Consider the following 13939-nt stretch of genomic DNA (forward strand, 5'->3'; position numbering starts at 1 on the left):
ATTAAGGATTTCTTCCTAGAGCCAGAGGGACTGAATTATTAATAAATAGAGAAACCAAATATTTATCCCAAAGAAAAGGAGTAGACTTGAGGATGGTTTCTTTTCTACACTTAAGAGTGTTTTTTCTCCAAGTCACATTTTTATGCATTTGTGACTTTTCCCTGACATTTACAGAGAACTTAAAGGTAAATCACCAAGGGGGTCCACCAAAGGGGAGAGCTCACAGCCTCTCCCAATGGCCTTTTGCTGCTTGCAGACCACTGCTTGTTTAATTCCATGTGAAAATACTGCCTCTGCCCTGAGCTGACCTTGCTGGCAGCCCCAGGAGCTCACCTCTGGCTGTGGCTCAAGGGAAAACCCACTGTCATTGTGGTTTTACTGCTGTAGAATGGGTTTGAGTGCTTTACACCAGGTGGGAGCAGAGCTGGGGTCCCACAGGCTGTGAGTTCAGTGCAGCAGGGCATGGTCAGATGGGAGCAGCTTTTCATTATCCCAGGGAGCAGGGGAGGAGAAACCACAGATCCAGAGCCTGTCCTGTGGTGTGCAGCTCAAACACTGAGGGTGTTTCACTCCCCAAACCCCAGCTTCCATTGCACACCATCCCCACAGGGAGCAATGACACAGCCTGGGGCTGGGTGAGCTTCTCTGATCCATCTTTGCCTCTGCAGGAAGCTCCTGTGCTCCCCTCTCACTTTTCATCATCACGAGGTTCACATGTTTTTCTTATAGAATTTAAAAGTTTAATAAAAAAGACAATCAGGAGATGAAAATAAAGTATACAGATATGGCCTGGTGTCTCTGCATTCATCCAAGAGAGCTCACCTTACTAACAAAGGATTGTTCCTTAAAAACAGAACCCTACTACATATCCATAAATTCTCATACATATTCATACATTCTTCTGAGGATCTTTGGTGTTCTTCTGTTTAGTTTTCTCTTGCCCCCTTCCCAATAGATCAATCTTCTTGGTGCCATCGAGATTTACATTCCCTGATACCATAAATGCAATAAATTCCTCCCCCAGAACTCTGGTCAGGAGGTCTTCATCTGGATAAGAGAGTTTATAAATACAGGGGGGGTCTCTAGCTATCTTTTTCAGTCTTTGGGTTTTACAAACAAAAAAAAAAAGTAGTTTTTGTTTTAATGCTATGCCATAGCTTAACATATATGTATTATACCACTAAGTTTCATCAATAACAGAAATAAAGGAAACTATATTAACACAGCTCAGTTTTCTAATCTTCTGCATATAACATTCATTATGATCTTTGTAAAAGTTGTATCAGTTGTATGATATGCATTTCTACCAACCCTGGTGGAGGAGCCTGGCAGGTCAGTGCCACAGAGACCCTGATGGGGACCCCCAGTGCGAGTGGCTCAGCTTTGTGTCACAGGGGATGGCACAGACATTGGGCTGGCCTCCACTGGGAGGGCTGCAAAATCACAGGGGACTTCATTCCCTGGGGACACAGGGGACAGCAAGGCCAGGGGTCTCCTGGTGGTGAGCATTCCCTCCAGCAGAATGAGCAGCATTCCCTCCAGCAGCACGGGTTACCTGCAGCAGCCCTCGCTGTTTACTGTGTCCCCTCCCTGCCCTCTCCCTCCTTTCCTGGGCAAACAGGCGTGCACCAGCCTGGTTATTGCTCTGCACTGTTTGGTGGAAACAAAAGGGAAGGTTTTCCTCCTCCTCCTCTGGGTGTTTGTGCCTCACGTGCCCTGGCTCTCTCCAGCAGCACAGGTGCCATGGCATGAGCAGGAGCAGCAGGAGGTGGGGGGGTCCAGAGCAGCATCCCCTGCCACCTCTGCAGGGCACCAGGGACAGGGCTGAGAGAGCTCTTGGCAGCCCTGGCAGCTCACCAAAGCTCTCCAGAAGGCCGGCTGAAACCTCATAGGGTTCTGATATTGATGCTGATTTAAGAAAAAAAGATGTTTTCGTTAACAGAGCAGGGGTGGAAGAGTCTGAGCCCTGCAGGGCTCTGGCAGAGCTGAGCTATGCTGGGTCTCCTCTCACTGTCAGGGTCTGAGAAGGGATGTGCTGCCAAGGGCAGAGGAGCTGGACAGCCCTGGCATCCCCAGAGCTCGGTGTGAGGATGCTCAGTAACAGGATGGCCACACAAAGAGGAGCCTGAGGTCACGGGCAGGAGCTCAGGGATGAGGGGACGGGGTCCTGCACGCCATGGGGGACAGGACAGCTTGTCCCTGCTGCCCTCCCAGCCTAAGGCAAACAGCTCAGCATCACTGGCCAAGTCACCTCCTGGCAGAATGCTCCTCATCCTGCTCACAGGCAGCCCCACATGCCCTCAGCTGACCCATCCCACAGCCCATCCCCACAGCCCATCCCACGTCCAGCTCAGCACAAGCATCACACCTCTCTGCTGCCCAGACTTTCAAGCTTTCTCCATCTCAGCCATTCTTCTGGGCTTGGATAGGAACAAATGGAATGGAGAAATTCTCCTTTTTCCCCAGAAATTCCCAAGTCAGTGAGCAGTGGCAGAGAGACCACGCACAGCTCACCCCACTGGGCTCCTCCAGGAGAGCAGGAGAACACAGGGGCATCCTGCGAGGCAGGGAGGGACTCTGAGAAACTCATCAGAGAGATTGGGGCTCCCAAATGTGGCCACCCACTCACCCTGGGGTTTTGGTGCTGGTACCCTCATCATCCTCCCCACAATGGGATCAGACTTGTGTCCCTGTCCCACCATCCCCAGCCCCTGGGGGTACATGGATACGGGGGCATGGGGTGAAAGAGATTCCCAGGTGGTTTTACATCCAGCAGAGCTGTCCTGTCCCAGAGGAACAGCTTGAAGGAGCCTCAGGATGGGGCAGTCAGTTGGTGTGGAGCAGAGCAGGCTCAGGAACGCTCCTGACCTGTGTCTCTCTTCTATCAGAGCCTTTGGAATGTGTTACTGGGGAGTGTCCCTGTGTGCCATGGAGTGGGGGGATGTCAGTAGTGTATGATTTTTATTCAAACTTGTCCAAAACACAGAGGGTTGAATGAAATATCTGGAAGGGGGGATGTAGGAAAAACCTCTCCTGGGTCACAGTGGAATATTTGGACTCTGGTGAGGCACCTCCCAGGAGACATCTGCAAAACACACACTCATCTCCCAGGAAACAGTCTCACCCCTCTGTGAATTCAGGCTGGAGAAGATAAATGTGCCATTCCCAAACAGTGCCCAGGGCTGCTGTCTGGCCCCAGTTTGGTGACAGCCAGGGACCCTCACTGGCTGGGAGCTTCTGGAAAGAGGGAGGGAAGGAAGAGGAGAATCTCAAAGAGGCAGCTTGGACAGTGATTCCTTGAGTTACAGAGCCAGCCCGAGGTCACTCCTGTGCCACTGAAGTGTCACCTTGCCCCAGTGAACTCTGCTGTTGTCTTCAGGAGCTCCGTGACAACGCCTGGCCCTTGTGCAACGGCCACTAAAAATAACTCAGCTCCTCACAGAGCACCTGGCAGCACCTGGCAGGAGCTGCGCTCCAAGGGCTCCCTCCTCCGAGCTGATGTGGGCACTGAGGGAACACCTCAGCCTGCTCCTCTCCTGCCCCCAGCCTTGCCTGGCCTCTGCTCGTCCCCAGCAAGCTGGGGCAGGTTGGAAGGGTGCTGGAGGATGCTGTGGGATGCTGGTGCATGTTAGGTGGATGCTGGGGGATGGCAGGGTGTTGATGGAGATTGTGGGGGGAAGTTGGGGGATGTTGGAGGATGTTCAGAAGATGTTGGAGGATGTTCAGAAGATGTTGGAGGATGTTCAGAAGATGTTGGGGGGACGTTGGAGGATGTTCAGAGGATGTTCAGAAGATGTTGGAGGATGTTCAGAGGATGTTCAGAAGATGCTGGAGGATGTTCAGAGGATGTTGGAGGATGTTGGAGGATGTTCAGAAGATGTTGGAGGATGTTCAGAAGATGTTGGGAGGATGTTGGAAGATGTTCAGAGGATGTTGGGGGGATGTTGGAGGATGCTCAGAGGATGTTGGAGGATGTTCAGAAGATGTTGGGGGGATGTTGGAGGATGTTCAGAGGATGTTGGGGGGATGTTGGAGGATGCTCAGAGGATGTTGGAGGATGTTCAGAGGATGTTCAGAAGATGTTGGAGGATGTTCAGAGGATGTTCAGAAGATGTTGGAGGATGTTCAGAAGATGTTGGAGGATGTTCAGAGGATGTTCAGAAGATGTTGGAGGATGTTCAGAGGATGTTCAGAAGATGTTGGAGGATGTTCAGAAGATGTTGGAGGATGTTGGAGGATGTTCAGAAGATGTTGGAGGATGTTCAGAAGATGTTGGAGGATGTTCAGAAGATGTTGGAGGATGTTGGAGGATGATCAGAAGATGTTGGGGGGATGTTCAGAAGATGTTGGGGGGATGTTCAGAAGATGTTGGAGGATGTTGGAGGATGTTCAGAAGATGTTGGAGGATGTTGGAGGATGTTCAGAGGATGTTCAGAAGATGTTGGAGGATGATCAGAAGATGTTGGAGGATGTTCAGAGGATGTTGGAGGATGTTGGAGGACGTTGGGGGCTGCCAGGCTGCCCGTCCTGGCCTCTGGGACAGCGTGGTTTTTGCCCAAGGTGCATTGTCATCACTCCCTGAGCCTGATGTGGGGACTGATGCTGTCCTGCCTGACCTTTTCAGGGGGAGATGGGGTCAGCACTGGGGGTTTGCTGAGGAGCAAGTGGCCACACTCTCCCCTGGAAGGGGCACCCTCTGAGTCCCAGGGCTCAGGCTGCCTGCTCTGGCTGCAGTGGCGCTGTCTGTCCCAGTTCCCAGGGACACAGCAGGAGGCCCGTGTCCCCCAGAGCTCTGGATGCCAGCCCATTGTCCCTTCTGGCCCAAGGAGGGGTGGGCAGTGCCAGGCAGACGTGGCACTGGGGTCCCAGGAAGGAAGAAGCTGGGGTTTGCTGCCTGCCAGGGCTCAGGTGTCACTGCCCCAGGCAGGATGGGGACACATTCCTGGAGCTGCCCTGGTGTGGGGCAGCTCTGCAGCTCCAAGGCTGGCAGACACCCATCCCCAGAGGCTGCATGGCACAGGGCATGTCCCCAAAGGGATCCCCATGGCCCTGCAGTCCCACAGGCTGAGAAAGAGGTGGCAGTGCAGGGAGGGGTCACAGGTAGGGGAGCAGACCAGGACAGAGGAGAGGAGGTGGATTTGGGGATAGGAGAGGGAAACAGGGAAAGATGATGGGCATGGGTGAGAGCTTATGGGTCTGGGGACAGAGATTGAGGCACCTCAGTTCTGTTCAAACCCCTGTCCTGAGGGGAAATCAGGAGGAAAAGCAGCAACAAACCTTGGGAGAACTGGGTCTGCAATCTGACCCCACACTGTCGCAAGAAGCATCACCTGGAGTCACCCATCCTTCCTCCTGCCAAGAGCCCTGTCCCCATCCCCAGGGAGGTGGTTTGGCCATTCGAGGGTGTCCTGAGTCCTGGCTGAGTGTGCAGGGGATGTGCCACACCGTGCCCAGTGCCAGACATGCCACAAGAGCCCTCCTGGGTGGCACCGGCTCCAGGGAGAGCTGGAATATCTGTCATGGGAAATCTGAGCTTGGCAGGCCGTGGCCAGTGCCAAGCTGTGGGCATCCCTCATCTGGCTTTTCTCAGGGGATCTTGAGGGGTGCTTGGGTATATTGTGGAGTATTGGAGAATTTTGGGTGATTTTGGGGATGCCGAGGGAAGCTGGGGGTGTTGGGATGCTGGGGGATGTTGAAGGATGGTGGGGTATTCTAGGGGGGATCCTGAAGTGATGTTTGGGGATGTTGGAGAATCTTTTGGGATGCTGGGGGGATATTGGGGAATGTTTGGGGATACTGGGGGATTGGTGGGGGTGCTGGAGAGAGGTTTGAGGATGTTTGGGGGATGCTGTGGGTATTTCGGGGAGATGTTGAGGGGACGTTGAGACAAATGCTGGGGAGTGTTGGGGGATGTGGATGGAGCTGGCCAGGCTGGCCGCTGTCCCATCCTTCGGGCGGTGGGTGACCAGCAGAGGGCTCGGCTCCCCTCCTGTTTTATCCTGCCCAGCGCTCCCCGAGCGCGCAGAGCCGCGGCCGCAGCCGGAGCGAGCGGCGCTGCCCGGACACAGCTCCCGGAGCCTCCCGGGGGCACCATGCCTTCGCCACCGCTGCTGCTGCTGCTGCTGCTGCTGCTGCTGCTGCTGCTGGCCCCGGGGGCCCAGGGGATGCGGGGCAGGGCTGGCACCGGCAGGACTCACCCCGGCCAGGCTGCGGCCAGCGGCTGGAGCCTGCCCACGGCTGCCCGGGACATCCCGGAGGGGCGGCTGAGGCAGCGCCGGGGCACGGACGAGGACTCCAAGTCGGTGCAGCAGTACGTGCCGGGGGTGCGGGTGGAGTTCCCCCGGCCCCTGAGCTCCGGCAGCCTCCAGCCCACCCGGGCCCTGCTGCCATCCAGCACCGACCCATCGGAACGGCAGCCGGGGGTCCCCACGGACAGGGACGGGACAGAGCCCCGAGCCAACCTCACCACGGTGTCCGACAAGCGGCTGCAGATCCACAACCCCCTGTACCCGGTGACCGAGAGCTCCTACAGCGCCTACGCCGTGATGTTCCTGTCCCTCATCGTCTTCACCGTGGGCATCATCGGTAACCTCTCCGTGATGTGCATCGTGTGGCACAACTACTACATGAAGAGTGCCTGGAACTCCATCCTGGCCAGCCTGGCTTTCTGGGACTTCCTCATCCTCTTCTTCTGCCTGCCCGTGGTCATCTTCAATGAGATCACCAAGAAGCGGCTGCTGGGGGACCTGTCCTGTCGCATTGTGCCCTTCATGGAGGTAAGGGGCTGTCCCCACAGGGATCAAGGACTCGGCTCCTCTCTGCCCTCCTGCTCCAGGGCAGCCCGTGGTGCTGGTGGCCTGGCACAAGGACCGTGTGCCAGAGACCCCCAGTGTGGAGCACAGCAAGGGGTTGAGGGACAGGCCCCATAGTGACCTTCCCTCTGTCCCAGGCCATTCCCGATGCTGCCAGGGTTGGGAAAAGCCCGTTAGACCCTCCTGCAGCCAGCACAGGGATTTCTGTCAGCAGGATCTCTCCATTTGTCTGTTCCTATCCCAGCCCGATGCCCCAAAGCCTGGGGGCTGATCCCTGCAGTGTGCTGGCCCAAAACTGGCCACTGTGGGCTGCTGAGGGTGGTCCAGGGGCAGGGGGCTGCAGGTGGACAGTGCTGGTCAGCACTGGAATGGGACTGCCCAGGAATTAGGTCTGGAAGCCTGAGATCTCACATGTAACAGGTTGGCCACACTCAGGGAGAGCCAGGCACCCACTGAGAAGGCCAGAGGAACTGTGGTCACAGGGGATGGAAGAATCAGAAAAATTGCCCCAGAGGGCAGGATTTGGGCTGATGCTGCTCTTGGTGCTGGAAACCAACCCTCAGTGTGCTCATGTCCCGTCCTCAAGGGAACCTTGGGGTGCAGCTGTGCCCCTCTGTGCCCTGGTGGGACAGACAGACCAAGCCTGACTGTTCTCAGTGGTCAGTGCCTGTTTATCAAAGGGTGCAGACACCTGGAAGAGCTTAGAGACAGGGTGAGATCACTGAGGAGCCTCTCAGGCTTGGTCAGACCAGACAGGGTTCAGGACCTGCCCCTCCCACAGCATCCACCCCAGTGTCCCGGGTTCCTGGCTGCTCCGTGCCCTGCTGGTGCCAGAACAGCCACCCTGACAGTCACCTGTCCGTGTCCCAGCGCCCCTGGGCAGGGTCTGCACTTGTGCAAGGGTCCCTGGCTGTGCACAGAGCTCCAGAAACGCCACTGGGTCCTCTGGGTCAGGGTGAGGGACCCAGTGGCCCAGAGTGGCTCAGTGGGGTGTCCCACTGAGCACAGCCCCAAACCTGCACAGCACACCCCAGCACAGGGATGCCCTGTGGGCAAGAGCTGCTCCTTTCCACAGGTGTCCCACCCCATGCTCTCAATAATGGATTGTTTGTCCCATCCCTGTCCTCCACCTCAGGCTTCCAACATTGCATCTGGGCGGACTCAGAGAGGGGCTGGAATTCTCCCAAGTGGGCTCAGTGTCCCAGGGAAGGAAGGGAAGGGTGATGTCCCCTAAACAGACCCTGTCTTCAGGTGGATCTGAGGAAGATCTGCTGCTCATAGGCTCCCTGTCCCCGTGAGAACCCTTGGGGTGGCACCACCAGGAACAGGGATTCAGCAGCACCAGGACAGCTTGGTCCCAGAGGAGTCAGGAGGGGACAGGAGTGGTGGGATGTTGGTGCTGCAGAAAGATGAGCATGTCACAGGCTGGGAAGCACGGTCCTGGTATGGGGGCTACTCTTGCTCTGCCTCCCAGCACCAGCCCTGCACTGCCCTGGAGCCCCCCAAAGCAGGGTCAGAAAGGGGCTCCAGGGCTTCAGCTGGGACCCAGCTGCAGGGAACCTGGGTGGGAGCCACAGCCAGGCCAGAGAGGGGAGCCTATCTGGAGGCCCAGGGGTCTTTTCTGGTGGGATTGTGGCTCAGGCTGCTGGAGGGATGCTGTGGGAAGCAGATCTATCCTCTGTAGCTGCTCAGTGCTCTGGCACAGAGCCAGGTTTTGGGAGCAAAGCTGGTTCAGGGGCTTCTGGGGACAGGCCATGTGCAGGGATGTGCTGCACTGACCGATGCCACCAGCTACATCCCTGCCAGGGCACTGGAGATGGGATCCACAGGACCAAGGCACCAGGAAGAGCCTGTGGAAGGGTGTAGGGGGAGGAGGCAGCAGCACAGCAGCACCGAGGGCTGCAGGTGCCAGCCAGGGAACAGGTCCAGTGTGCTGGGTGCTGGCAGTGGGGCAGAGCAGGCTGCTGGGTGCCCAGGCTGGCTCTGGGCTTTGAGAGGAGCTGGGACATGCTGGGAGGTGCTGCTGGGTGCAGGATGCTGGTGCTGGGCTGGTGTCCTGATTCTGTGTCTGGGGAGATGCTGCTGTGCATAAGCAATGGTGCTGCTGAGTGCTGGCATCACCCTGGTCATCAGCTGCTGGAGTGACCAGCCCAGGGCCAAGGAAAAGCCTGGGGGGTCGGGGGGTCAGTGTTCTGGGCTGTTCCCCACGCACCACGTGGAGCCCTGGGAAGTTTCCTGAGTGCTGGGAAGGTCTTTCAGCACAGGGTGATGTTTGATGGCTTCGTGAGGCCAGGAATGGCCACAGCACTGGGACACCAGCATGTGACTCTGCCATCATCTTGGCCAAGGGCTGTGGGACTTGGCTCCCAGCTCTGGGGCTGGGACTGGGAATACTGGTCAGTGCCTGGCCAGCCCTCCCAGAGCCACAGCGACTCCTCTCCCTCCCTTGGCCTCCTCCTTTGGCAAAAGGGGATGTTTTTCCTGCTATTCTCAATGCAGCGGAAATTGCCCCAAGCTGATTTGGGACAAGAGCGCCTTCAACTCACTTGGCCTGTCCAGGCAGGCCTTGGGAACCCTGGGAAGGTGCTGGTGGGTGTGATGGTCCCTGCTTCTCCTCTGCAACAGCCATCCAGAATAGAGGAAGAGCCTGAAGGACAATCCTGCTGCTCCCACCTTGGCTGGATGGACAGACAGACAGACAGACAGACAGACATCCAGCTAATCTCCCTTCTGCAGAAAAGGGAGCTGGGCAGGGACTCCAGGGTCAGGGGACATTTTTATCCTTTCGGGAGTCACAGAAAAGTGGCTCTAAAGCCCGGGATGCAGCCACAGACTTCCCTCCAGCTTTTGAAGGAAGGCTTGTGGTTTTAGGTAGCCTGGGGTTTGACACGAGCCTGGTAGAGCCAAGCCCTCTGTGATGTCCCTGCAGCAGGGCCCACCTGTTGTGCCTCCTCCCTCACCAGGTATCGTCTCTGGGAGTTACCACCTTCAGCCTGTGTGCCCTGGGCATCGACAGGTTCCACGCGGCCACCAGCCCCCAGGCCAGCACGCGGCCCATCGAGCAGTGCCAGTCCATCATTGCCAAGCTGGCCGTCATCTGGGTGGGCTCCATGACGCTGTCGGTGCCGGAGATCCTGCTCTGGCAGCTGGCGCAGGACGCGTCGCCCGTGTCGGGCGTGGCGAGCGAGTATTGCACCATGAAGCCCTCGGCCAAGCTGCCCGAATCCATCTACTCGCTGGTGCTCACCTACCAGAACGCCCGCATGTGGTGGTACTTCGGCTGCTACTTCTGCCTGCCCGTCCTCTTCACTGTCAGCTGCCAGCTGGTGACGCGGCGCATCCGCGGCACCGACAAGAAGAGCGAGTGCCGGGGCGCCAAGCACGGCCAGTGCGAGGGGCACCTGAACTGCACCATCATCGCTCTGACCGTCATCTACGGGCTCTGCACCACCCCCGAGAACGTCTGCAACATCGTGGTGGCCTACATGTCCCCCGACATGTCTAAGCAGACCTTGGATCTGCTCAACCTCATCAACCAGTTCTTCCTGTTCTTCAAGTGCTCGGTGACGCCCGTCCTGCTCCTGTGTCTCTGCCGGCCCCTGGGCCAGGCTTTCATGGACTGCTGCTGCTGCTGCTGCGAGGGCTGCGGCCCCGACAGCAGCTCCAGCGAGAGCAGCGCCGACAGCAAGCTCAAAACCGAGATGTCCTCCTCCATCTTCTTCGACAAGCCCCGGGAGACTCCCCCACCCCTGCTGGCCCTCGGCACCCCATGCTAAAGTGCCACTGGGGAGCCGTAGCGATCGTTTCACCACCTCCTCCCAAGACCAAACGTTGTTTTGCCATTAGTACTCGTGTCTGGATGTGGAACAAGCAGAAAGAGACAGCTCAGGGGGCTGCGCCGTGGGCTTCAAACCCAGCATTGGGCAGGTGGGGCTTGAAATCCCAGTCCCCGTGGCCGGGCTGGTGACCCTCTTGCCCCTGCCCAAAGGTCAGTGAGGACAGCAGCACCCTCCTGTCCCAGCTGCCTGGCCGGGCTCCGTGGGGCTGCTGCTCTGGAGATGGCGTTGTGCAGGGAAGGTCCTACCTGAAACCACGGAGGCTGGCCATGATGGCTCACAGAGGACACAGCAAACACAAACTGCCCTCTTCCTGTCCCCTCCCCTCCTGCCAGCCCCTCCACAAGAGGAGAAGGCCCAGCTGGCTGTATCCCACGGATTCAAGCCATGCCCTGTACGAGCTCAATAAACCAGTAACCTAGAGCACGTCGTGCTTGCAGCTGCTGGCACTGCTGGGCTGAGCCCTGGGAGCCCCTTGGAATGGCTCTTCCCTAAATCTGGGGGGCTCTGGGGTGGGCATGGGGGGCAGGAGGGCAGGGAAGCAGCTGTGCCAGAGCAGGCAGAGGAGAGGGGAGATGGGGAAAGGCCCCCAGCCCCTTTGCTCCCTCCCTCTGGGATGATGCTGAGCGGTGCCTGTGAGAAGGTGCCCTCTGAAGTGTTGGGTTTGGGGTGATTTGTAGGACCTGAACTGGTCTCAGTAAAGCCCAGCCAGCCCAGCACAGGGCTGAGGTACCCCCTAGCCTGCTGGTTCCCCACATGCACTATGCACATCCAAGGTGCTCCCACTGCACTGCTGTGGGGGAAATGTGGGACCACCACCCCCAGCACCCCTTGGAGAGCTTTGGCATGAGAGCATCTCACCCCAACTGCCCCACAGGGCTCCTGGCCCTCATCCACGTGCCCATTGCAGGGACACAATTGTCCCAGGACAGTTTCAGGGCATCAGGGTTCCCAAGCCCTCGTCCACCCTTTGCCCAAGGCCCCCGCAGGGGCAGGGAGGATCAAGGGGGGTCAAGGAGGAGGCAGGACGGATCTGCCAAGGGCAGCCTGGCCACGGCAGCCCATCCACCGGAGCTGTTAGAGCTCCTTGTCCCAAGTGCTGGCAGCCACCCCAGCCCCGAGATGCCGGGGCGAGGGAGACGGTTGCTACGGGCACTGAAAGCGAGGGGCTCACTGCGGGCTTTGTGCGCAACACCCACCGGGCTCCGCGCGCGCTTTGCTTTCGCAGAGCCGTTTCCAGGGAAACAAAAGCCCCAGTTTTCTTTTGAGAACACAAAACTGGGTTTTTCCTTTCATCCTCCTCCCCCCAGCCCCGCGTTGGGCCCCACAGTTTGGGAGGAGAGGGGTCTCATGTTGGCACAGGGATGCAGGGGGGCTCAGAGCGCAGGCCGTACCTCAGCCCCCGGTGTGCCCAGGGGGCCAGCGGGGTCCCTGGGAGGGTCTGGAGCCCTGGGGTGCTGGGGGAGGGCGTCTCTCACGCCCCTCGTCCACCCCGCTCCGTCCTGAGCCTGGGCCAAGGGTGAACAAAGCCAGGCTTGTGCTGCGGCCCCGCGGGGCTGCACGCGTGGGGAGGGGCAGGGGCAGCGCTGTCACCATGGGCTGGGCACAGCACAGCACAGAGCCCCCCACGGGCTGGACTGTACCCCATGGACTGTACCCCACAGCACAGCACAGAGCCCCCCACGGGCTGGACTGTACCCCATGGACTGTACCCCACAGCACAGAGCCCCCCACGGGCTGGACTGTACCCCACAGCACAGCACAGAGCCCCCCACGGGCTGGACTGTACCCCATGGACTGTACCCCACAGCACAGAGCCCCCCACGGGCTGGACTGTACCCCATGGACTGTACCCCACAGCACAGAGCCCCCCACGGGCTGGACTGTACCCCATGGACTGTACCCCACAGCACAGCACAGAGCCCCCCACGGGCTGGACTGTACCCCACAGCACAGCACAGAGCCCCCCACGGGCTGGACTGTACCCCACAGCACAGAGCCCCCCACGGGCCGGGCTGTACCCCATGGACTGTACCCCACAGCACAGAGCACCCCACGGGCTGGGGCTGCACCCCACAGCACAGAGCCCCACGGGCCGGACTGTACCCCATGGACCAGGCTGTGCACCACAGGCTGGGGCTGTACCCCACAGCACAGCACAGAGCCCCACGGGCTGGACTGTACCCCATGGACTGTACCCCACAGCACAGCACAGAGCCCCCCAAGGGCTGGACTGTACCCCATGGACTGTACCCCATGGACTGTACCCCACAGCACAGAGCCCCCCACGGGCTGGGGCTGCACCCCACGGGCTGTACCCCACAGGTCAGGCTGCACCCCACAGGCCAGGCTGTACCCCACAGGTCAGGCTGCACCCCACAGGTCAGGCTGTACCCCACAGGTTGGGGCTGTACCCCACAGGTTGGGGCTGCACCCCACAGGTTGGGGCTGCACCCCACAGGGCAGGCTGTACCCCACAGGTTGGGGCTGTACCCCACAGGTTGGGGCTGCACCCCACAGGTTGGGGCTGTACCCCACAGGTTGGGGCTGTACCCCACAGGTCAGGCTGCACCCCACAGGTCAGGCTGCACCCCACAGGCCGGGCTGTACCCCACAGGTTGGGGCTGTACCCCACAGGTTGGGGCTGCACCCCACAGGTTGGGGCTGTACCCCACAGGTCAGGCTGTACCCCACAGGTTGGGGCTGCACCCCACAGGTTGGGGCTGTAACCCACAGGTTGGGGCTGCACCCCACAGGTTGGGGCTGCACCCCACAGGCCGGGCTGTACCCCACAGGCTGGGGCTGTACCCCACAGGCTGGGGCTGCACCCCACAGGTCAGGCTGTACCCCACAGGCCGGGCTGTACCCCACAGGTTGGGGCTGTACCCCACAGGTCAGGCTGTACCCCACAGGTTGGGGCTGTACCCCACAGGCTGGGGCTGTACCCCACAGTTTGGGGCTGTACCCCACAGGCCAGGCTGTACCCCACAGGCTGGGGCTGTACCCCACAGGTTAGGGCTGTACCCCACAGGCCGGGCTGTACCCCACAGGTTGGGGCTGCACCCCACAGGTCAGGCTCCACCCCACAGGTCAGGCTGCACCCCACAGGTCAGGCTGCACCCCAGCCCTGCTCCCACCCTGCTGCTGGGGCACCTGGCAAGTGCAGGGCAGGGGCTGCCCCGGGGGACACGGCACAGCAGGACCCCAGCACGATGGCCACAAGCTCGTGGGGACACGGGGACAGAGCCACCTCCGAGGGACACGGGGCAGGGGGAGCCCCACAGCAGTGGG

At 59.4% G+C, this 13939-nt stretch overlaps 1 protein-coding gene across 1 annotated transcript; it reads left to right on the top strand.

Annotated features, from left to right (window-relative positions):
• Positions 1–6039: 6039 nt before the first annotated feature.
• GPR37L1 (G protein-coupled receptor 37 like 1) lies at positions 6040–11074 on the top strand. The gene is made up of 2 exons (XM_058855803.1): positions 6040–6776; positions 9776–11074. The coding sequence occupies exons 1-2, from the start codon at positions 6093–6095 to the stop codon at positions 10586–10588; spliced, it is 1497 nt and encodes a 498-aa protein (XP_058711786.1). The 5' UTR covers positions 6040–6092; the 3' UTR covers positions 10589–11074.
• The last annotated feature ends 2865 nt before the right edge of the window (positions 11075–13939 follow it).

This window comes from Poecile atricapillus, chromosome 23 (assembly GCF_030490865.1).
Source record: "Poecile atricapillus isolate bPoeAtr1 chromosome 23, bPoeAtr1.hap1, whole genome shotgun sequence".
Taxonomy (NCBI): Eukaryota; Metazoa; Chordata; class Aves; order Passeriformes; family Paridae; genus Poecile; species Poecile atricapillus.

Bases quoted from the DNA above. Each gene is read 5' to 3' on its own strand.
- GPR37L1 (XM_058855803.1), top strand. From the start codon at position 6,093: ATGCCTTCGCCACCGCTGCTGCTGCTGCTGCTGCTGCTGCTGCTGCTG. The intron at 6,777-9,775 runs GTAAGGGGCTGT...CTCCCTCACCAG, and splicing joins GCATTGTGCCCTTCATGGAG to GTATCGTCTCTGGGAGTTAC.